Source organism: Stegostoma tigrinum, chromosome 11, assembly GCF_030684315.1.
Source record: "Stegostoma tigrinum isolate sSteTig4 chromosome 11, sSteTig4.hap1, whole genome shotgun sequence".
In the NCBI taxonomy this organism is placed as follows: domain Eukaryota; kingdom Metazoa; phylum Chordata; class Chondrichthyes; order Orectolobiformes; family Stegostomatidae; genus Stegostoma; species Stegostoma tigrinum.
The window spans coordinates 66,675,332-66,699,641 of NC_081364.1; the positions used below are offsets into that span (position 1 = coordinate 66,675,332).

Sequence of the window (24,310 nt, forward strand, 5' to 3'; positions counted from 1 at the left end):
TGCCGCCTGGCCTGCTGTATTCATCCAGCTCCACACCTTGTTATCTTATTATAAATGACAAATGCAGTCTACTTGAGTTAATGGAATGGTCTTGGGATGGTTTCTTGGAGCAGCATGATCTGGAGCTAAGCAAAGAGCAATTATACTAAACCTGGTATTGTGCAACAAGGTACGATTAATTTATGATTTCAGAGTGATGGTGCCCTTAGGTATCAGCAATCATAATGTGGTCAAAATTTACATTTAGTTTAAGAAGAATGGGTCAGAGAGATATTTTCAAATTAAGTAAGGGCAGTTACGAAAGTATGAGACAGAGCTAGCTAAAGTGAATTGGCATATTAGATTAAGAGACGGATCAATAGATAGCATCTGGATATGCTTATGTAGATATTTCACTGCATACATAATTGTTTAATCCTGAGGAGATATTAAATTCCAAGAGGAGGACTCACTGCTTGTGGTTAAAAAGACGAAAATAGATTCAAACCTCAAGCTGATGCGTTGCTTCTAATTTTCCAAATTTCCATGGATTTGGATTACTTTTGTCTGAAAATACAAGAATTCTCTGAGCAGTGGAAGTGGTGTATTTGGACTTCCGGAAGGCATTCAATAAGGTGTCAAACGTTAAGCCACTGGCTAAGAGCCAATGGTATGGAAGGTAGTATATTAACATGGATAGAGGATCGGTTAGCTGAGAGAAGATAGAGGTTTGAGATAAGGGATGTTTTTCAGGATGGCACACTGTAACTAGTGGAATGTCACAAAGATCAGTACTGGAGCTACAGCTATTTAAAATATTTGTAATATTTGAATGAGGAAAGTGAATGTAAAATAGCCACGTTTGTGGTATAAAAGTAGGTGAGAAGGCAAGTGGTGAGAATGAGGCAGAGTCTGCAGAGGGATTACAGACAGTTTAAGCAAGTGGGCAAAACTTGGAAGATGGAATATAATGTGGGAAAATATGAGGTTATGCACTTTGCTAGGAAGGATAGATGAACTGAATATTAAATAAATAGAGAAAGACTGCAGAAAGGCACAGTACAGAGGTGTCTGGGAATCTCATGCATTAAAACCCATAAAACTAGCTCACATGTGCGACAGTTAATAGGGAAGGCAAATGGACTGCTGACCTTCATTTCGAAGAGAATGGAGTATAAAAATAGCAAGGTCTTGCTAAAACTACACAAGGCACTAGTGAGTATTCTCCTGTGAACAGTTATGCTCCCCTTATGTAAGGAAAGGTACAGTAGTTTGAAGGCTGTCCAGAGAAGGTTCATGAGGTTGGTTCTTGGGGGTGGAGGAAATGTCTTATGAGGCAAAGTTAAGTAGGTTGAGTCTGTACTCATTGGAGTTTAGACAAATCTTATGGAAACATGCAAGATTCTTAGGGAACTTAGTAGGACCTTAGATGCAGAAAGATTGTTTTGCTGTTGTTAGAATGTAGGACTAAAAGGTATAATGTCAGATCAAGGGTTACCCATTTAAGGCAAAAGTTAAGAATGGTTTCGTCTCTGACAGGTTAATGAATCTGTGAAATTATTTATTGCAAACAGCTATCAAGGCTGGATCGTTAAGTATATAAGAAATTAATATTAGTAAGAAGATTGTACTGTAGAACTTTAAGGGTGCTGAATGTTGAAACATATAACTAATTATGAACTAATTGTGTACACATTGATGATAGGACCTACAGAAGTATGGAGGATCAGAAGGACTTTGGTTTGTATGTCCATTGATCTTTGAAGGCAGCATGACAGGTTGATAAGATAAGGTGGTTAAGAACATGGGATTACCTTCCTTAATTCAACAAGACAGTGAATATAAGAGCAAGGAGGTAATAAAGCTGCATTTATTGAACTAGAGAGGGTATACAAGTTATTCACCAGGATGTTTTCTGGGCTGGAGTGATTCAGCTATGAAAAGAGGCTATATATGTTGGAGTTGTTTTCTTTAGAGCAGTGAAGGCTGAGGGGGATCTGATGAGGTGCATATTGTTCAGAGGGGTACAGAGCAGCTAGGGAGAAACATTTTCCCCTTGAAGAGAGATCAATAACAAGAGAGCACAGTTTTAAGGTAAGGAGCAGAAGGGTTGGAGAGGTTTTGAGGAAAAATCTTTTTAAATGAAGCATTATGGCTATTGGGAGCTCCTTTAGTAGGTTGCAGTGGCTGAAGCCCTTAAGACACTTAAGGACTATTTAGATAAACACTTGAAACACCATAACATATAAGGCTACAGGTCAAATGTTGGAAAATGTGACTAAAATAGATGGATAACTGGTGACCTGTATGGACCTGATGGCCCAAAGGGGCTCTTACTCTGCCGTAAAATGTCTATGACTAGTCTGTAATCCCCAGGACCTGACAGCCAGAACCTGAATGTTGAGGGAGTTGGCTATAAGAGATAAGTAATGCATTGGTAATTATCTTCTAAAATTCTATAGGTTCTGGAATGATTCCTGTGGGTTGGAAGGTAGCAAATGTCACCACACTAATTAAAAAGGAGAGAGAAAAACCATTGAGACAGAAAAAGTACAGACCTGTTAGCTTCACATCAATAGTAGGGAAATGCTAGAATCTAACATAAGGAACATTTGGATAATAATGATCTGATCAGGCATAGTTGACAAGGTTTTGCGAATGAGAAATCATGTTTGATGAACTTGTTGGAGACTTTAAAGATGCTCCCTTAAAGTGGTCACACAAGTAAATAGGGTGGTAAAAAAGGCATATAGCATGCTGCCTTTATTGATCGGGAAATTGAGTACAAGAGCCAGGATGTCATGTTGCAGCTTTATAAGATTTTGTTTCAGCTACATTTAGAGTATTGCATTCAGTTCTGGTCGCCACATTACAGGAATAATGTGGAGGCTTTGGAGTGTGTGCAGAAGAGGCCTACCAGGATGCTGCCTGGATTAGAGGGTAATGAGCTATAAGGAGAGGCTAGAAAAACTCAGTTTGTTTTCTGTGGAGCAGCAGAGGCTGAAGGGAGACTTGATGGAAGCCTATGAAATTATGATATACATAAATAGGGTTGACAGTCAGAATCTTTTTCCCAGTGTTGAAATATTTAAAACATTTAACATGGGAAGGAGAAAGTTCAAAGGACATGTGAGGGGCACATTTTTTTTTACACAGGCAGTGGTGGGAGTCTGGAACACACTGCTAAGGGTGGTGTTGGGTGACCTTTAAGGGACTTTTAGATCAGCACATGAATATGTAAGGAATGGAGGGATATGGCCCAAGAAAGAATTGGCAGAAAGAATTAGCTTAATTTGGCGTCATATTCAGTATAAAATTGTGGGCTGAGGGGCCCATTCCTGTGCTGTATGGTTGTATGTTGCTAACAAAATTGATTAAGGAAAGCTGGTGGATGGAATATACTTAGATTTGCATAAGGCTTTTCATAAAGGCCCCCACATGAGGTGAGGTAGAAAAATGAAAAAAAAAGTGATAGAAGGTAATGTACTAGCGTGGATTAATTGTTCACTAACAGATTAGGAAAAGCAGAGAATAAGAATAAATCACTTTTACTTTGGCAGCCTATGACTAATGGGCTACCGCAAGGATCAGTACTTGAGGCCTCAGCTGCTTGCAATATGTATTTATGATTTGGAGTTGTTTTCCAAATTTGCATATGTTACAGAGTTAATTGGGAATCAATATTATGTGGGAGATGTAAAGTGGTTTCTCAAGGAGTTGGACAGGCAAGGTGGAATATAATGTGAAAAAATGAGAAATTATCCTATTTTGGTGGGAAGAACAGAGGCATAAAATATTCTCAAATAGTAGGAGGTTATAAAACATAGCTATACAAAAGGTTCCAGATGTCCTTTTTGATGACTCAGTGCAGGCTAAAATGCAGGCAAATCAAGGGTCTTAGGAAGATAAATGAAATATTAGTCTTTATTGCAAAAGGATGTGAGAACAGGAGTAGTGATGTGTAAGTGATAATGGGAACTGCAGATGCTGGAGGATCCAAGATAATAAAATGTGAGGCTGGATGAACACAGCAGGACAAGCAGTATCCCAGGAGGACAAAAGCTGACGTTTCGGGTGTAGACCCTTCATCAGAGAGGGGGATGGGGTGAGGGTTCTGCAATAAATAGGGAGAGAGGGGGAGGCAGTCCGAAGATGGAGAGAAAAGAAGATAGGTGGAGAGGAGAGTATAGGTGAGGAGGTAGGGAGGGGATAGGTCAGTCCAGGGAAGACGGACAGGTCAAGGAGTCGGGATGAGGTTAGTAGGTAGGAGATGGAGGTGCGGCTTGGGGTGGGAGGAAGGGATGGGTGAGAAGAAGAACAGGTTAGGGAGGCAGAGACAAGCTGGACTGGTTTTGGGATGCAGTGGGTGGAGGGGAAGAGCTGGGCTGGTTTTGGGATGCGGTGGGGGAAGGGGAGATTTTGAAGCTGGTGAAGTCCACATTGATACCATTGGGCTGCAGCATTCCCAAGCGGAATATGAGTTGCTGTTCCTGCAACCTTCGGGTGGCATCTTTGTGGCGCTGCAGGAGGCCCATGATGGACATGTCATTCTAAAGAATGGGAGGGGGAGTGGAAATGGTTTGCGACTGGGAGGTGCAGTTGTTTATTGCGAACCGAGCGGAGGTGTTCTGCAAAGCGGTCCCCAAGCCTCCGCTTGGTTTCCCCAATGTAGACGAAGCCACAGCGGGTACAGTGGATGCAGTATACCACATTGGCAGATGTGCAGGTGAACCTCTGCTTAAAATGGAAAGTCATCTTGGGGCCTGGGATAGGGGTGAGGGAGGAGGTGTGGCGGCAAGTGTAGCATTTCCTGCGGTTGCAGGGGAAGGTGCCGGGTGTGGTGGGTTGGAGGGCAGTGTGGAGCAAATAAAGGAGTCACGGAGAGAGTGGTCTCTCCGGAAAGCAGACAAGGGTGGGGATGGAAAAATGTCTTGGGTGGTGGGGTCGGATTGTAGATGGCGCAAGTGTAGGAGGATGATGCGTTGTATCCGGAGGTTGGTGGGGTGGTGTGTGAGAACGAGGGGGATCCTCTTGGGGCGGTTGTGGCGGGGGCGGGGTGTGAGGGATGTGTTGCGGGAGAGGCGGTCAAGGGCGTTCTCGACCACTGTGGGGTGAAAGTTGCGGTCCTTGAAGAACCTGGACATCTGGGATGTGCGGGAGTGGAATGCCTCATCGTGGGAGCAGATGCGGCGGAGGCGGAGGAATTGGGAATAGGGGATGGAATTTTTGCAGGAGGGTGGGTGGGAGGAGGTGTATTCTAGATAGCGGTGGGAGTCGGTGGGCTTGAAATGGACATCAGTTACAAGCTGGTTGCCTGGGATGGAGACTGAGAGGTCCAGGAAGGTGAGGGATGTGCTGGAGATGGCCCAGGTGAACTGAAGTTTGGGGTGGAAGGTGTTGGTGAAGTGGATGAACTGTTCGAGCTCCTCTGGGGAGCAAGAGGCGGCGCCCATACAGTCATCAATGTAACGGAGGAAGAGGTGGGGTTTGGGGCCTGTGTAGATGCGGAAGAGGGACTGTTCCACGTAACCTACAAAGAGGCAGGCATAGCTGGGGCCCATGTGGGTGCCCATGGCCACCCACTTAGTCTGTAGGAAGTGGGAGGAATCGAAAGAGAAGTTGTTGAGTGTGAGGACGAGTTCAGCTAGGCGGATGAGGGTGCCGGTGGAGGGGGACTGGTCGGGCCTGCGGGACAGGAAGAAGCGGAGGGCCTTGAGGCCATCTGCATGCGGAATACAGGTGTATAGGGACTGGACGTCCAGGGTGAAAATGAGGTGTTGGGGGCCATGGAATTGGAAGTCCTGGAGGAGGTGGAGGGTGTGGGTGGTGTCACGGATGTAGGTAGGGAGTTCCTGGACCAAAGGGGAGAAAATGGAGTCCAGATAGGTGGAGATGAGTTTGGTGGGGCAGGAACAGGCTGAGACAATGGGTTGACCAGGGCAGGCAGGTTTGTGGATTTTGGGAAGGAGACAGAAACAGGTAGTGCGGGGTTGGGGAACAATGAGGTTGGAGGCTGTGGGTGGGAGGTCCCCTGAGGTGATGAGGTCATGAATGGTGTTGGAGCTGATGGTTTGGTGCTCGGGTGTGGGGTCATGATCGAGGGGGCGGAAGGAGGTGTTGTCGGAGAGTTGGCGTTTGGCCTCGGCGATGTAGAGGTCAGTGCGCCATACTACAACTGCGCCGCCCTTGTCTGCAGGTTTGATGGTGAGGTTGGGGTTGGAGTGGAGGGCTGCCTGTTCTGCAGGGGAGAGGTTGGAGTGGGTGAGAGTGGTGGAGAGGTTGAGGCGGTTAATGTCTCGACGGCAGTTAGAGATGAAGAGGTCGAGGGAAGGTAGGAGGCCTGGGGGTGGTGTCCAGGAGGAGGACTTGTGTTGGAAGCGGGTGAAGGGGTCAGTGGAGGGAGAGTTAGGTTCCCGGTTGAAGAAGTAGGTGTGGAGGTGAAGGCGGCGGATAAGCTGTGATGTGTAACTTCAGTTGTGTAGGATCTTAGTTAGCCTACAGTTGGAGTACTATATACAGTTTTGGTCTCTTCATCTCAGGAAAGATATTACTAGAGGTAGTACAACAAATATCCATCAGACTTGTTCCTGGGCTAGTGGGCCTATCCTATAAAGAGAGATTGGTCAAAATATTCTCTCGAATTTCAAAGAATGAGAGGTCTAATTTAAACTGCAGAAGACTTATAGGAATGGACAGCGTAGATGCAAGCAACACATTTCCCAGGGTTGAGGATTTTAGAACTTCGGGGCACAATTTAAAAATAAGGCAGATGCCACTTCGGTTTGAGATGACAATGTATTTACTCAGAGTGTCACAGAGGAACAGTTGGAAACTCATTCTTTGAATATGTTTAAGGTAGAGATTGCTAGATCTGGTTACCAGTGGTGGTACAGGATTATGGGAATGAGGTGGGTCAAAGGCATTGAAGTGTTTGATCAGTTGTCGTGAAAAGTAGGCAGACTCAGCAGGCTGAAGGTCTACTCCTGCTTAATGTTTCTAAAATATTATTAAGTGCAATGACTTTAAGTAAGATCATAATGTATCATTACGTCAGGAGATCAAACCTACCTCAATGAATCGTGTAGGCGAGCATGTCAGGAGCACCACCAGGGCATATTTAAAATTGAGGTTCCACTTTTGTAAATCTACCACACATGCTAAGCAGCAAAAGCATCAGGGAGCAGATAAAGCCAAGCGATCGCATAATCACGAATCAGTTCAAAGCTGTGTTGTCTTGCCACAATGAACAACTAACTGGAAGAAAAGATTCTACAATATTCCCACCTTCAGTGATAGGGGAAACCCAATCTGAAGCATTTGCAATGATCTTCCAACAGTACTTTGTGAATGGCCTATCTATCTACTTTGTAAGGTTCTCAGCATCATATATACCATCATTAGTCAAACCATTTCATCTAGCGTGATATCGAGAAATTGTTGGAGGCAGTGGATACTGTAAAGGTTACAACCCAATATGCCTGCACCAGTTCCCTTACCTAGTGCCAATCCCCTACCTTCTCTCCATAAGCATGTGCATCATTTCTACCCAAATACTCATTCATTGTTCTCCTTGAATGCCTCAGTTAAACCTGCCTCCTCCACGTTTCCAGACAGTGTATTCCATACTCTAATTACTTGCTGTGTGAATAAATTTATGTTGCCCTTGCTTTGTCTGTACATCTCTTTTAATCCATGCCGTCTCATTCTTCCATTCTTTTGCCGGTGGGAACAGCTTCTCCCTACCTACACTATATAGCCACTTCAAGATTATGAAAACCTCTTTTAAATCTCTTCTTGGCCTCGTTCTGTCCAAGGAGATCAGTCCCAGCTTCTTCCAAACTAATTTTTATCCTTATAACAGAATGGCTCCAGGAAGGAGAAACTTATGCTTGATGAGATGGCTACTGACACGGGAATGACTGAAACAGAAGAGCACTTGATATGAGCATTTCGCAATGTTCATTGAGGGACTTGCAAGTAGTGGTGGATGTTCCCTCTCTATAATGATTAATTTGGATTTTTTTTATTTGTTTATGGATAAGCTAGCTAGGCCAGCATTTAATTGTCCAGCCTTAATTGTCAAGAGGGCAGTTAAGAGTTAACCACATTCCTGCTGGTTTGATGCCACATTTAGGCCACACCAGTCAAGTCCAGCAGATTTCCTTCTTTAAAGGACATTATTGCAATAACAAACATTGCAAGATTAAAAATTTAACACTGCTAGTGAAGAAAATAGGGAATTCCGTGTTCATTAACCTGGCATCAGCCCTTAGAAAAATTTTGGAATCCATTGATAACCAAGTGGTAACAGCACACTTACAAAATCATAATATGATTAGGCAAGGTGGATATGGTTTTATAAAAGTGCCCTTGAACATAAAATAAGAAAGGTTAACATAAGTGAGCAAATCAAGAAGGCAAATGATGTTTAGGTCTTTATTGCAACATGGTTAAAGTGCAAGACTAAAGAAGCTTTGCTGCAATTGTACAGGACTTTGATGAGACTACTTAGAATCACAGAATTGTTACAGTGGGGAATGCCATTCAGCCTATCATGTTTGCACCTGCTCTCTGAATGAGTATCATGACTGAGTATTATTCTCCTAACCTTTTCCATAACTCTGCATATTTTTTGTACTTAAATAATCATTGAATGTTCTCTTAGTGCCTTTATTGAAGCTGTCTACCACACTTCCAAGATGGTGCATTCCAGAACTGAATGACTCCTGTGTGAACTGGCTTTTTTCTTGCATCCTATTTAATTCTTTTGCAAATCATCTTAGACCTGGTCCTTTCATTCTTGATCTGTCAAAAAATGTGATCAGTTTCTCCCTGTGTACTCTGTTCAGACTTTTCTCTTATTTTTGAAATCTTCAATCATTTCTCCTCTTAGCTGTCTCCTCTCTGAGTCCTAACTTCCCCAATGTATTTTCATAACTAGAACCATTCCTGTAAACCTCTTACAAACTCTCTCCATTGTCAAGTACAGTACCATACTCTAGCTGAGATCTGACTAGCGTTTTATAAAGATTGTATAAAGATTTAACACAACTGCTCTTGTAATCTATTACTAGTAAACCCTAGAATTGTTTAGAGTCATAGAGACATAGAGCTCTACAGCAAGCAAACAGACCCTTCAGTCAAACTCGCCCATGCAGGTCATATATCTTAAATAAATCTAGCCCCACTTGCCAGCATTTGGTCGATATCCCTCCAAACCCTTCCTAGTCATATACCCATCCAGATGCTTGTTAATTGTTGTAATTGTACTAGCCTCCAACTTCCTTTGGCAGCTCAATCCATTTATGCACCACTCTCTGTGTGAAAATGTTGCCCCTTAGATCCTTTTTCCTCTCACCTTAAATCTGTGCCTCTAGTTTTGTACACCCCCATCCCGAGATAAAAAAAAGAAATTTGTCTTTTACCCTCTCCATTACCCCTCATGATTTTATAAACTTCGATAAGGTCACCCGTCAGCCTCCGATGCTTCAGGGAAAATAGTCCCAGCCAATCGAGCCTCTCCCTATAGCTCAGTCGTCCAACCCTGGCAACGTCTTTGTAAATCTTTTCTGAACCCTTTCAAGTTTCACAATAGTCTTCTATAGCACAGACACCAGAACTGTACACAGTATTCCAAAAGTGGTCAAACCAAGGTCCTGTACAGTTGCAACATGACTTCCCAACTCATATATTCAATGCACTGACCAATAAAGGCAAGAAATGCCTTCTTCACTATCCTATCAATCAATGACTGCACTTTCAAGGATCTATGAACCTGCGCTCCAAGGTCTCTTTGTTCAGCAACACCCCCAAGACCTTACCATTAAGTGTATAAGCCCTTCCCTGATTCCGTCTTCAAAATGCAGCACCACACATTTATCTAAATTAAATTCCAACTGCCACTCCTTGGCCCATTGTCTCATCTGATCAAGATCCTACTGTATTCTGAGGTAACCTTCACTGTCTGCTGTATTTCCAATTTTGATGTCATCGGCAAACTTACTAACCACACCTCCAGCGTTCACATCCAATTCGTTTATATAAATAATGGAAAGCAGTTGACCCAGCACCGATCCTTGTGGCACACCTCTTGTCACAGATTTCTAGTCTGAAAAACAATGCTCCGTCACCACCCTCTGCCTTCTATCTTTGTGCCGGTTCTGTATTCAAACGACTGGTTCTCCCTGTATTCCATATGATCTAACCTTGCTAACCAATCTACAATGAGGAACTTTGTTGAACGCCTTACTGAAGTCCATACAGATCACATCCACCACACTGCCCTCAGCAATCCTTTGTTATATCTTCAAAAAACTCAATTAAGATAGTGAGGCATGAGTTCCCATGCACAGATCCATGTTGAGTATCCCTAATCTTTTCCTTTGCCTTTCCAAATACATATAAATCCTGTCCTGCAGGATTCCCTCTAAAGAATTGCCCACCACTGATGTCAGACTATAGATCCCTGGCTTTTCCTTACCATCTTTCTTAAATCATGGTGCCACAAGCTCCAGTCTTCTGGCACCTTACTTGTGGCTGCCGATGGTACAGATATCTCAGCAAGGGACCCAGCAATCACTTCCCTAACTTCCTACAGAGTTCAAGGGTACACCTGATCAAGTCCTGTGGATTCATCTGGCTTTATCTGTTTTAAGCCATCCAGCTGCACCACTGCTGTAACATGGACTCTTTTCAAGATATTGCTACTTATTTCCCCATGTTCTATATCTTCCAAATCCTTATCCACTGTAAACACTGATGCAAAATACTTGTTTGATATCTGTACCCATCTCCTGCGGTTCCACACAACTAGAGAAGGAGAGGATTAGGCAGAATGGGAGGATATTTAATTGGGGAAGAGGAAACTATGATGCGATTAGACATGAGTTAGGAAGCATGGACTGGGAGCAGTTGTTCCATGGTAAGGGAACTATCGACATGTGGAGACGGTTTAAGGAACAGTTGTTGGGAGTGATGAGTAAATATGTCCCTCTGAGACAGGCAAGAAGGGGTAAGATTAGGGAACCTTGGATGACGAGAGCGGTGGAGCTTCTAGTGAAAAGGAAGAAGGTAGCTTACATAAGGTGGAGGAAGCTAGGGTCAAGTTCAGCTAGAGAGGATTACATGCAGGCAAGGAAGGAGCTCAAAAATGGTCTGAGGAGAGCCAGGAGGGGGCACGAGAAAGGCTTGGCAGAAGGAATCCGGGAAAACACAAAGGCATTTTACACTTACGTGAGGAATAAGAGAATGGTCAAAGAAAGAGTAGGGCCGATCAGGGATAGCATAGGGAACTTGTGTGTGGAGCCTGAGGAGGTAGGGGAAGCCCTAAATGAGTTTTTTGCTTCTGTCTTTACGAAAGAAACGAACTTTGTAGTGAATGAAACCTTTGAGGAGCAGGTGTGCATGCTGGAATGGATAGAGATAGACGAAGCTGATGTGCTGAAAATTTTGTCAAACATTAAGATTGACAAGTCGCCAGGCCCGGATCAGATTTGTCCTCGGCTGCTTTGGGAAGCGAGAAATGCAATTGCTTCGCCACTTGCGAAGATCTTTGCATCCTCGCTCTCCACTGGAGTCGTACCTGAGGACTGGAGAGAGGCAAATGTAATTCCTCTCTTCAAGAAAGGAAATAGGGAAATCCCCGGCAATTATAGACCAGTAAGTCTCACGTCTGTCGTCTGCAAGGTGTTAGAAAGGATTCTGAGGGATAAGATTTATGACCATCTGGAAGAGCATGGCTTGATCAAATACAGTCAACACGGCTTTGTGAGGGGTAGGTCATGCCTTACAAACCTTATTGAGTTTTTTGAGGATGTGACTAGAAAAGTTGATGAGGGTCGAGCTGTGGATGTGGTGTATATGGACTTCAGTAAGGCATTTGATAAGGTTCCCCATGGTAGGCTCATTCAGAAGGTCAGGAGGAATGGGATACAGGGGAACTTAGCTGCTTGGATACAGAATTGGCTGGCCAACAGAAGACAGCGAGTGGTAGTAGAAGGAAAATATTCTGCCTGGAAGTCAGTGGTGAGTGGAGTTCCACAGGGCTCTGTCCTTGGGCCTCTACTGTTTGTAATTTTTATTAATGACTTGGACGAGGGGATTGAAGGATGGGTCAGCAAGTTTGCAGACGACACAAAGGTCGGAGGTGTCGTTGACAGTGTAGAGGGCTGTTGTAGGCTGCAGCGGGACATTGACAGGATGCAGAGATGGGCTGAGAGGTGGCAGATGGAGTTCAACCTGGAGAAATGCGAGGTGATGCATTTTGGAAGGTCGAATTTGAAAGCTGAGTACAGGATTAAGGATAGGATTCTTGGCAGCGTGGAGGAACAGAGGGAACTTGGTGTGCAGATACATAGATCCCTTAAAATGGCCACCCAAGTGGACAGGGTTGTTAAGAAAGCATATGGTGTTTTGGCTTTCATTAACAGGGGGATTGAGTTTAAGAGTCGTGAGATCTTGTTGCAGCTCTATAAAACTTTGGTTAGACCGCACTTGGAATACTGCGTCCAGTTCTGGGCGCCCTATTATAGGAAAGATGTGGAAGCTTTGGAGAGGGTTCAGAGGAGGTTTACCAGGATGCTGCCTGGACTGGAGGGCTTATCTTATGAAGAGAGGTTGACTGAGCTCGGTCTCTTTTCATTGGAGAAAAGGAGGAGGAGAGGTGACCTAATTGAGGTATACAAGATAATGAGAGGCATAGATAGAGTTGATAGCCAGAGACTATTTCCCAGGGCAGAAATGGCTAGCACGAGGGGTCATAGTTTTAAGCTGGTTGGTGGAAAGTATAGAGGGGATGTCAGAGGCAGGTTCTTTACGCAGAGAGTTGTGAGAGCATGGAATGCGTTGCCAGCAGCAGTTGTGGAAGCAAGGTCATTGGGGTCATTTAAGAGACTGCTGGACATGTATATGGTCACAGAAATTTGAGGGTGCATACATGAGGATCAATGGTTGGCACAACATTGTGGGCTGAAGGGCCTGTTCTGTGCTGTACTGTTCTATGTTCTATGTTCTATGTTCTATTAACAGCTCCCTCCACTTGTCCTGCAATCTTCGATTACGCATCCAATCTTCGATTACGCATCCAGGTATCACCATTCCCTTAGAGTGGTATCTTTTATTTTATACTGTATCTCTTTGTTCTTTGTTTCACCATACACTTCTCCAGATTGGGCTTCTTCTGTTACCTACTTATCCTATACGAATAATTTTTGGTCTCTATGTCCAAGGAAAGATGTACTTACAAGGGAGCTGTTGTTCGATTGTGTTTTGGGTTGTATGAGAGATTGAGTGAAATGGCCTGTCTTCTGGAGTTTAGAAGAATAACGTGTAATTTTATTGAGACAAGCACGATACAGAAAGGAATTGATGAGGTAAATACTGAGAGACTGTTTCCCAAGGCTGGTGAGTCCAGAATCAGGGCATGTACTTTCTGAATAAGGGTATAGCTATTTTCAGACTCTCATGAGGAAGAATTTCACCAGTTGGAGGTTTATGAATCTTTAGAATCATATCTCTTCAGAGGGCTATAGATGAAGTATATTCAAGTCTGAGATGAATAAATTTTTATACTCCAAGTTTGTCATTAAGGATTTGAGAATCGGGTGGAAAAGTGACGTTGAAACACCAGATCAGCCATGATCTTTTTAACTAATGTAGCACGCCCATGTAATGAGGCTGAATGGACTACTTGTTTTTTTTAAATCAACCTGCTCAGAAATGTTATTGCACACATTTTGAGCTGGTGTGACTTGAACCTGGGCCTCCCAGTTCTGGGGCAGGAAAACTACCACTGTGCTCCAAGAGGGCCCCAAAGTTGAATTCATGTTTCGCCATTTGCCGTGGTGGGATTTGAAACTGAGTCCCCAGAACATTACTTGCGTCTCTAGATTAGTAGCATGGTGATAATGTCACTGGGCCATTCCCTTTCAGTTGAAATTCCCTAAGAGAATGAGAATTTTAAAATCAAGGTGATGTTTGCTTGCGAGCCAATATAAAAAAAAGCACAGATGTGATGGGTGAACATCCACCTTTACACATATACAATGATGTGGTCCTGAATCATCATTACAAACTTTTTAGACTCAAATATTGTATGTTGTTACTTCTCAACGCCATGCATGACAGCTTCAAATTGCTTTTATTCATAGTGTAATAGAAGCAAGACTAGCTACAAGTATCATCAGCAATTGTTGATGTATCTCCTACTGTCTGGGAATGGCAAAGAAATTCATGGAACTATAACTAACAGTGGAAAAAGAGATGAGTTTTGAATCATCAAGGTTAGTAATTTTATGGTTTGCTTAAAAGAAATTAGTGATAGTCATAGGTCATGTGATTCATCCCAGCATTTTATCATACTTAACATTTTAGGAAAATGCAAATACTTAAAAGGCAAATGGACCTTTTTTTTCAAATAGATCAATATTTACTGCTGAGCTTTTTAAATCCTTCTCTGTAGAGAACTGTCATTTGTTTCTCCTGTCCATTTCTAGTTTTTCCTTGCTTGAGATTATTCTACACTTACAAAAAAAAATTCTGCCTGATTTCCCTCCTTACCGTAATTCAAAGAGTTTGCCATCTTTCAAAGTTGTTTTTTGTTTTGTGTAGTCATAAGCTTGAAAATTCTCTTCGGAACTCTGCTATCCTTGATCAGATCAGGTTCTTGCAATCAGTCACTTCTTGTACTTGAATTCCAATTGAAACTTCAGTTGAGCTCTTGTAGGCAGAAGATTAAGCTGCTGAAGATCTCAAATCGTCAGTTCTGTATTTTGTTTCACTGCAAGTTCCTCTGACTGTACGAGTGGTAGAGACTGGGCTGTTATACTCTTTTTTTTGTACCGTCGGTTGACTTCTCAGCTCTTTCTTGTTTACTAGCTTTGTTCTGTTTGCATTATTGCTTGTTGGTGTTATTTGTCAATGTCTGTGACTTGGTCTCTGAAAACGTTCTTTTGATTCACTATCTTCATTCATTTCTTCCAACCAGCTGTATGATGATCATAAACATCTATTTGATATCAAAGAGAACATGGCCTCCACACTAGTGGAAAGAGTGGCGGGTGATATCGAGAAGCTCTTAGACAAGAAAGTGGAAGCTCTGGAGGTAAGGATTTCAGATAATGGCCCGTTCCTGTGCTGTACTGTTCTATGCTGAATGTAATAATACCTTCTTCAGCTTCAACAAAACTTGTTCCATTTATTAATTAGAATTTTGAGAATATTGTGTGAATTTGAGAGTTGGCAATCCAGCTGACCTGTGACTTTCTGAGTTCAGAGCCTCTGGTTGGCTGGTTGGGAAATGATGGACTTTTGGGTTTGTGGTGAATTCTGAGCGATTCTCCTGTTGAGGATCACATTTTAGAATCACTCAGAATTTTCTTTATTTTAATACGCTACAAAATGGAGCCAGTAACCCCTCAGAGGCTTGAAGTTTTTTAATTGGTTGGAATGCCTGTCAGTTCAGAAGCATATTTCTCTTTGCTGGTATATAAATGAACTCACATTGGTTACTGCCTTGAATACTTACTTTTCAAATGCAGATGTGACTGATAATGATGATCAAAGACTATTGGATGTATGTGTAAATGAATAATGATATATCCTTGGTATGAAATGCTTGCTGGTCTTATTGATCTCCCATTATCTGGTGGGGCAAATATTAATTATTTATTTCACTCTTGTCACCTTGTCCTGATTGTATTTTCTTGACCTGAATGCTTGTGATAACTTGAATATTTAGGGGTGTGTGATTCTGTTTGGAGCTGGTTGTATCTTTCTGGGGTGGGGGAAACTCATTTGAAGCATAAAGTATTTCTGGACAGGAAAGATATTTCAAAATGCTTGGAGCTTCTTTGAGGATTTAAAGTCAGATTTTAGAAAACCTTCTATTTCTGTATCCAACACCTTCTGATAATCTCAGTGGTCCTGAAATTTCCCTTGGAGTCTTATGAACCCTCACTTTAATTCTAGCAGGGATTTTGCAGAAATTACAATGAGCCAGGTTGTTTCTATCAGTTTCTGCATTGGCTTTCCATTGGTTCTTAGAAAGCAATTTATGGTTAAGCATATGAGAATGGAATAGGGGTGAGGGTTCCCTAAGCTGGCAGTTCCTTGTCTTGGTCTTGGAGAGATAGCCAGCTGTTTAATGGTAGCCACTACATTCAATGCAATGAATCTTACCTCTACGTACACTGGCAAATGTGGGCTCCATTGACGTGCTTCAGGTCAGACAAGTAACTCAAGGAATTATAGAAAGGAGGAGGAGGAGTAGGCCATTTGGCTTTTTGAGCCCACTCCACTATTCAGTATGATTTGTGGCTGATTTTCCTACTTATTACCCTGTTCCTGCTTTCACCTCATACCGTTTGATCCTTTTAGCACTAAAAGCTATATCTTAACTCCTTGAAACCATCCAATGTTTTGGCCTCAACCTTTTTCTATGGCAGAGAATTCCACAGCTCACAACTGCTTGTCCTAAATGGCTCACTCTGTATCCTTAGACTGTGACCTTTGTGTCTGGACTGCTCAGTTAACATTTCTGAGTTCACTCTGTTTAATCCTGTTAGAATTTTATAAGTTTCAATGAGAACCCCCTTCATTGTTTGAAATACCAGTGAATGTAGCCCTAATCAACCCAGTCTCTCTTCATAGGTCAGTCCTGCCATTGTTGCACTCCATCCATAGCCAGAACATTACTCTTCAAAAAAAGATAAAAACCGCAAAAAATACTACAGGCATGGTCTTGCAGCAAGACATCCCTGCTCCTGTACTTGAATCTTCATGTTATGAAGGGCAGTTTACCATTGACCACTTTCACTGCCTACTGTTCCAGCATGTTTACTTTCAGCAACAGGTGTGCACTCAGGTTTTGTTGTTTCTTCCCTTTCTCAATCTGTCGCTGTTCAGCTGATAACCTGCTGATCTGCTTTTGCCACCGAAGTGGTCAACCTCACATTTATCCACACGATGTTTCATCTGCCGTGTTTTTGCCCATTCACTCAATTTATTCAAATCACAAAGATTTCTGCATCCTCCTCACAGTTAAACCTCCCACACAGCTTTCTGTGGTTTACATCATTTGGAGACCAAGCATTGATCTCAGCAGTACCCTACTAGTCACTGGTGGTCACTTGGAAAATTGCCAGTTTATTCTTACACTTTGTTTCCTGACTGCTAGCCAGTTGTCCATTAGTGTCATTACAATACTCACAATTCCATGTGCTTTAATTTTACTCACTAATTTATTACATGGGACCTCAATTAACCACATTCACTGGTTTTCCCTTATCAGCTCTACTATTTACATTCTGTAAAATTCCAGTAAATTTGTCAAACATGGTTTCCCTTTTCTTTATCCATGATGACTCTGTCCAAACCTGTCACTGTTTTCTGAATGCTCTGCTATTAAAACTTGGATGTAGCATTTTCCCCAAAGCCAATGTCAAACTAACTGGTCTGTAATTCTCTGTTTCTTTTTACATCCTCCTTAAAATAGTGAGTTAACATTAGCTACCTTCCAGTCCATAGAAACAGTTCCAGATTCTACAAAGTCTTGAAAGAATACCTCTAATGCATCCACTATTTCTAAGGCTGTTTGCTTAAGTACTCTGCGATCTAGGTCTTTGCACCTTTTAATCCCATCAGTTTCCCCAGCACTGATTTACTTCAGTTCCTCCCTCTGCTCATAACATTTTTCGGACATTATTTGTGTCTTCCTTTATGAAGACAGAACCAAGATATGTATGGTTCTCAATTATAACTTACCTGCTTCTGATTGTAACAGGTTACATTTATCTTCAATAATCTTTGCTATTCATGTTCCAGGAGAATCTTTTACAGCTTTTGTATGTTCCCCACAAGCTTACAAATGTATTCTCTAATCCCCTCTTGATCAGCTCCTTTGTGCTTTCTTGGTGAAATCTAAACTACTCCCAATTCTGACATCTGTTGCTTTTTATTTTGCCCAATTTGTATGCCCCTTCCTGGGATCGAATGATATCCTAATTTCCCTTGTTAGTGATGGTCAGGCACCTCTTCCTGTTTTATTTTTGTGCCTGACAATAATGTACAACTATTGCACTTCCTGCATGTCTTTTTTAAATATTTGTGATTGCATATTCACCAACATTCCTTTAAGTAACATTTCTCAATTTATCAGAGCTAGTTTATACCTCTTAGCCACTAGTTTCCTTTATATTGAATCTGGGACCCTTGTCTTGGAATCAACAATCCCCAGTACTGTTTTCTGCCCTTTGGTGTTTCTAACCTCTATCCATAGAGATTCCATTTTACCAGAGCTAATATTCTTTCTCACTATTGTGTTAATTCCCTCTTTAGCCAACACTGATACCTCCTTTTCCTTTTTTCCTGTCTTTCTAAAAAGTAAATGCCCCTATAATCTAATAGGAACCGGTGCTTAGTGAAGCTGTAGACTATTTCTTTAAGCCTGCCTTCAAAGTTTGGAATGTTCTTTCTGCCATATCATTGAATGATGGATTGCATGGAATTGTCCTTATATGTCGAACACCATTCAACTTTAGGGAACACTCAAACTTCCTGTTGGTAAACAATGGCCCACTATCTGTGACCAACATTTATAGGCATCTGTGTGTTGCAAAAGATGTATGTAGTTTTTCTACTGTTGTCCCAATGTTTGACGAATGAATTTCATGTACATTCAGGCACTTTTTGTGGACTAAGAACATTGAGCCCATGAAAGGACCTACATAGTCAACATGTAACTGAGTCCAGGGTTTACCCAGCCATTCCCGTGCATGCGGGGAGCAGCTGGTGGTAATTTCTCTCCTTATGGGCACTGCCTCACCAATGTAGCTACGTCTGTGTCCAATCCTGGCCACCAACAATTTTTCGCCGACATTTTCACATTGGAAATCCCTGCAGGACCTGGTGGAGTTCAGCAAGTATCTGGCAGTGACCTCTGCTTGGGACAACGACTCTTGCTCCTCGTAACGTTCTACTGTGATCTGGTCTCTCTGGGTCCAAAAAGGTTTCAGTTCTGGTTGTGACAGCTGTTTGGTTTCTCCCATCACCATGAGCTGTTTCAGTTTGCCAGGACCAGATCTTTCTATTTTCAAAGATTGGTATTGTCAACTGTGACTGGTAGTGTGTCCAAAAATTCAAAATGATTACTCTTCCAGTGGCAGTAGTGCTGATGGTGCCTCAGCCAGCAGGAGGCAGTTTAATGCATTCCTATTTGCTACTTGACGTCCCAGACAGTGTTCCAACTTGTAATTATATGCACTTAGTATTAGCCCACTGCTAGATTCAGCCTGAAATTATGCATGCATTACCTTGTCATATTTAAATGAACTTGGCAGAAGCTGGAGGTCCATTATTATTACAAATTTACATCCGTAAAGGTTTTGGTGGAACTTCCTGACTCTAAAAATGACTGCCAATCCTTTCTTCTTTTTCTGGGTGTAATTATGCTATGCAATAGACAATAGACAATAGACAATAGGTGCTGGAGTAGGCCATTTGGCCCTTCGAGCCAGCACACCATTCATTATGATCATGGCTGATCATCCACAATCAGTATCCTGTTCTTGCCTTATCCCCATAACCCTTGATTCCACTATCTTTAAGAGCTCTATCTATCTCTTTCTTGAAAGCATCCAGAGAGTTGGCCTCCACTGCCTTCTGGGGCAGAGCATTCCATATATCCACCACTCTCTGGGTGAAGCAGTTTTTCCTCAACTCTGTTCTAAATGGCCTACTCCTTATTTTTAAACTGTGTCCTCTGGTCCTGGACTCACCCATCAGTGGAAATATGCTTCCTGCCTCCAGAGTGTCCAATCCCTTAATAATCTTATACGTCTCAATCAGATCCCCTGTCATCCTTCTGAACTCAAGAGTATACAAGCCCAGTCGCTCCAATCTTTCAACATATGATAGTCCCGCCATTCCGGGAATTGACCTTGTGAACCTACGCTGCACTCCCTCAATAGCAAGAATGTCGTTCCTCAAATTGGGAGACCAAAACTGCACACAATACTCCAGGTGCAGTCTCACCAGGGCCCTGTACAGCTGCAGAAGGACCTCATTGCCCCTATACTCAATTCCTCTTGTGATGAAGGCCAGCATGCTATTAGCTTTCTTCACTATCTGCTGTACCTGCAAGCTTGCTTTCATTGACTGATGTACAAGAACACCTAGATCTCGTTGTGCTTCCCCTTTACCTAACTTGACTCCATTGAGATAGTAATCCGCCTTCCTGTTCTTGCCACCAAAGTGTATAACCGTACATTTATCCACATTAAACTGCATCTGCCATGCATCTGTCCACTCACCTAGCCTGTCCAAGTCACCCTGTATTCTAATAACATCCTCCTCTCATTTCACACTGCCACCCAACTTAGTGTCATCAGCAAATTCGCTAATATTACTTCTAATGCCTTCGTCTATATCATTAATATATATCGTAAACAGCTGCGGCCCTAGCACCGAACCTTGTGGTACCCCACTGGTCACTGCCTGCCATTCCGAAAGGGATCCGTTTATCACGACTCTTTGCTTCCTGTCTGCCAGCCAATTTTCAATCCAACTCAGTATTTTGCCCCCATACCATGTGCCCTAATTTTGTTCAGCAATCTCCTATGCGGGACTTTATCAAAGGCTTTCCGAAAGTCCAGGTACACTACATCCACTGGCTTTCCCTTATCCATATTCATAGACACATCCTCAAAAAATTCCAGAAGATTAGTCAAGCACGATTTCCCCTTCGTAAATCCATGCTGACTCTGACCTATTCTGTTACTGCTATCCAAATGAGTCGTAATTTCATCTTTTATAATTGACTCCAGCATCTTTCGCACCACTGACGTCAGGCTAACCGGTCTGTAATTTCCTGTTTTCTCTCTCCCTCCTTTCTTGAAAAGTGGGACAACATTTGCCACCCTCCAATCCGCAGGAACTGATCCTGAATCTATAGAACCTTGGAAAATAATTACCAGCGCGTCCACAATTTCTAGAGCCACCTCCTTAAGTACCCTGGGATGCAGACCATCAGGTCCCGGGGACTTATCAGCCTTCAGACCTAACAGTCTATCCAACACCATTTCCTGCCTAATATAAATACCCTTCAGTTCGTCCATTACCCTCGGTCCTTCAGCCACTACTGCATCTGGGAGATTGCTTGTGTCTTCCCTAGGGAAGACAGATCCAAAGTACCTATTCAACTCATCTGCTGTTTCCTTGTTCCCCATAATAAATTCGCCCATTTCTGACTTCAAGGGCCCAATTTTAGTCGTAACCATTTTTTTTCTTTTCACATATCTAAAAAAGCTTTTACTATCCTCCTTTATATTTTTGGCCAGTTTTCCTTCATAGCTCATTTTTTGCTCTGTGTATTGCCTTTTTAGTTAAACGCTGTTGCTCTTTAAAAGCTTGCCAGTCCTCCGGCATCCCACTCATCTTTGCTATGTTATACTTCTCTTTTATTTTTATACAGCCCTTAACTTCCCCCGTCAGCCACGGCTGCCCCCGCCTCCCCTTAGGATCTTTCTGATTCTTTGGAATGAACTGATCCTGCACCTTCTGCATTATATCCAGAAATACCTGCCATCGTTGTTCCACTGCCATCCCTGCTGGGGTATTGTACCACTGAACTTTGGCCAGCTCCTCCCTCATAGCTCCATAGTTCCCTTTATTCAACTGCAATACTGACACTTCCGATTCTCCCTTCTCCCTTCTCCCTCTCAAACACCAGATCCAGGATTGCCTCCTCCCTGGTAGGCTCCAGTAGAAGCTGTTCTAAGAATCCATCTCGGAGGCACTCTACAAACTCCCTTTCTTGGGGTCCAGTACCATCCTGATTCTCCCAGTCTACCCGCATGTTGAAATCTCCCATAACAACTGTAGTGATACCTTTGTGACAGGCCAATTTCAACTCTTGATTCAACCTGCACCCTACCTCCTGAGTACTGTTTGGGGGCCTGTAGATAACTCCCATTAGGGTCTTTCTACCCTTAGAATTTCTCAGCTCTATCCATACTGACTCTACATCTCCTGACTCTATGTCCCCCCTCGCAAGGGACCGAATATCATTCCTCACCAACAGGGCTACCCCACCCCCTCTGCCCACCAGTCTGTCCTTTCGATAGCACGTATAGCCTTGAATATTCATTTCCCAGGCCCTGTCCACTTGAAGCCACGTCTCGGTTATCCCCACAACATCATATTTGCCAGCTTCCAACTGAGCCTCAAGCTCATCCACCTTATTTCTTATGCTTCATGCATTCATATATAATATTTTTAATTTGTTTCTCCCCTCACCCTTCCTATCAATCCCTATTTCACTTGGCCATACTGTACGATCCCTTCTTGAGTTTTCTGCTCTGTTGATTCTGTTGTCCTTCTTAACCTCTCTTATTCTCACTTTCCCTCAAACTTCATTCTTAAGTTTCCAGTTTGGCCCCTTCCCCCCCATTACTTAGTTTAAACACACCTGTGTTGCAGTGGCAAACCTGCCTGCCAGAAAATTGGTCCCCCGATTATTTAGATGCAAACCGTCCCTCCTGTACAATTTATTCTTACCCCAAAACGTACCCCAGTGATCCAAAAATTTAAATCCTTGCTTCCGACACCAGTCCGTCAGCCACACGTTCGGGTCCGTTATCTCTCTGTTCCTGCCCTCTCCAGCCCGAGGAACTGGTTAGCCATCCAGAGATAACCACCCTGGAAGTCCTGCTTTTCAGCTTTCTTCCGAGTTCTCTGAAGTCCCGCTGTAGAATGTTCCTCCTTTTCTTCCCGACGTCAATAGTGCCGACATGCACCACCACCTCTGGGTCTTGACCTTCACCCTTGAGGATTCTCTGCACGCTATCAGTGACGTTCTGGATCCTGGCACCAGGAAGGCAACACACCATCCTCAAATCTCGCCTGTTGCCGCAGAAACCCCTGTCAGTCCCTCTCACAATGGAGTCCCCTATTACCACAGCTCTCCATGATGCATTAACTAAAGTTCTGGATGCATCCACTATTGGCCCTTCCTCTGCATTGGGTCATCTATGAGCTAATACTATCCTGCTGCTAAACAGGCAGGCATCGCATGCCGATAACAGATCTTACTTGAGGTCATAGTGTGCCATCACCTTAGAGGATGATAGTTGTTTCGTCACTTACCTGAAAGGCATTGTTCGTCTACAAAAATTTCAAAGGTTGACTGCTTTCTAACGGTTGATGCTCAGGTGCCAGGATGGAGGCCAGGTTATGTATGAACTTTCTGTAATAATTCACCAGCCCAAAGAAAGACTAAGCTCCCATACAGACATGGGAGCTGGGGCACCTTTGAGTGCTCTCTCTTTGTCTTCCAACAGATGTAACCTGGTCTTGTCAACTCTGTAACCCAAGTAGGACATTTGGGGTGCCTGGAACAGATTTTCTTTCTCAGACACATGCCCACTTGGGAGAAATGTATAACAACTGTGTCTGTAAGTGCTCCATTTTGGTCTGCCCAATCGAGATAATAGCACATAATCTAGATAAATGGAACCTTGTAATATGTTTTCCATTGTGCGCTGAAAAATTGCACAGGCTGGAGGTACCTGAAAGTCTCGTGTATTGATACAAACCCTTATGGGTATTTAATTGTAACATACTTCTGGAAATCCTCAACTAACTGCAATTGTAAATACATATGGCACATGTCTAGCTTCATGAAGGATTGCTCTCAGAGTGAACAGGATGTTTTTATCTGTCAGCCAAGGCTTCCTGATTGGACCTGATTAACAGCCTCATTCGGGGAACTCATATTCTATGATAATCTCCTGGCTGACCTTATCACAATCATTACAAATATACTTTGGGATTCAGGAGATGAGTTACTTACTGTAACAATTCAGCGATGGTGACACTGTTGAATGTTAAGGGGTGGTAATTATACTGTCTTGTTTTAGAGATGGTCATTGCCAAAAATTTGCTTGGTTAAAATTGCACCATGTTGCATTTGAGCATGGCTAGTTTCGTTATCCAAAGAGTAATAATCACTGATTCCAATTTAGTTAGGACTCTATGATTTGGACTTGGTCAAATGTGACCTTGATGTCAGGGGCTGTCACACTCACATTATCTGTGGAATTCAGCTCTTTTGTCAGGTTTCAACCACAGCTGTAATGATGTCAGCTGAATGACCCAGGCACAAGCTAAATTCGGCAGCTTAGTATTAAGTTAAATAAAAATATGCCTCACTAGTCCTGTAATTTTTGGTCATATTACTATTTTGCCAATTGATGGTGTAAATTATTTGATAATGAAGCTGGCAAAAAGGCATTGCCTCCTTCAAAGGTTATAGGACAGCTTGCTGAAGTTACTGAAA

The 24,310-nt window shown here is 42.8% G+C and overlaps 1 protein-coding gene across 3 annotated transcripts in view; it reads left to right on the forward strand.

The window, feature by feature from the left end:
* Positions 1-24,310, forward strand: part of cacna2d2a (calcium channel, voltage-dependent, alpha 2/delta subunit 2a) — an 815,854-nt gene that overhangs the window by 205,684 nt on the left and 585,860 nt on the right. For all 3 annotated transcript variants that reach the window (XM_048547478.2, XM_048547479.2, XM_048547480.2), the window contains exon 3: positions 14,963-15,079. In XM_048547478.2, the coding sequence (XP_048403435.1) occupies positions 14,963-15,079 (117 nt within the window). The remainder of the gene's footprint in view (positions 1-14,962; positions 15,080-24,310) is intronic.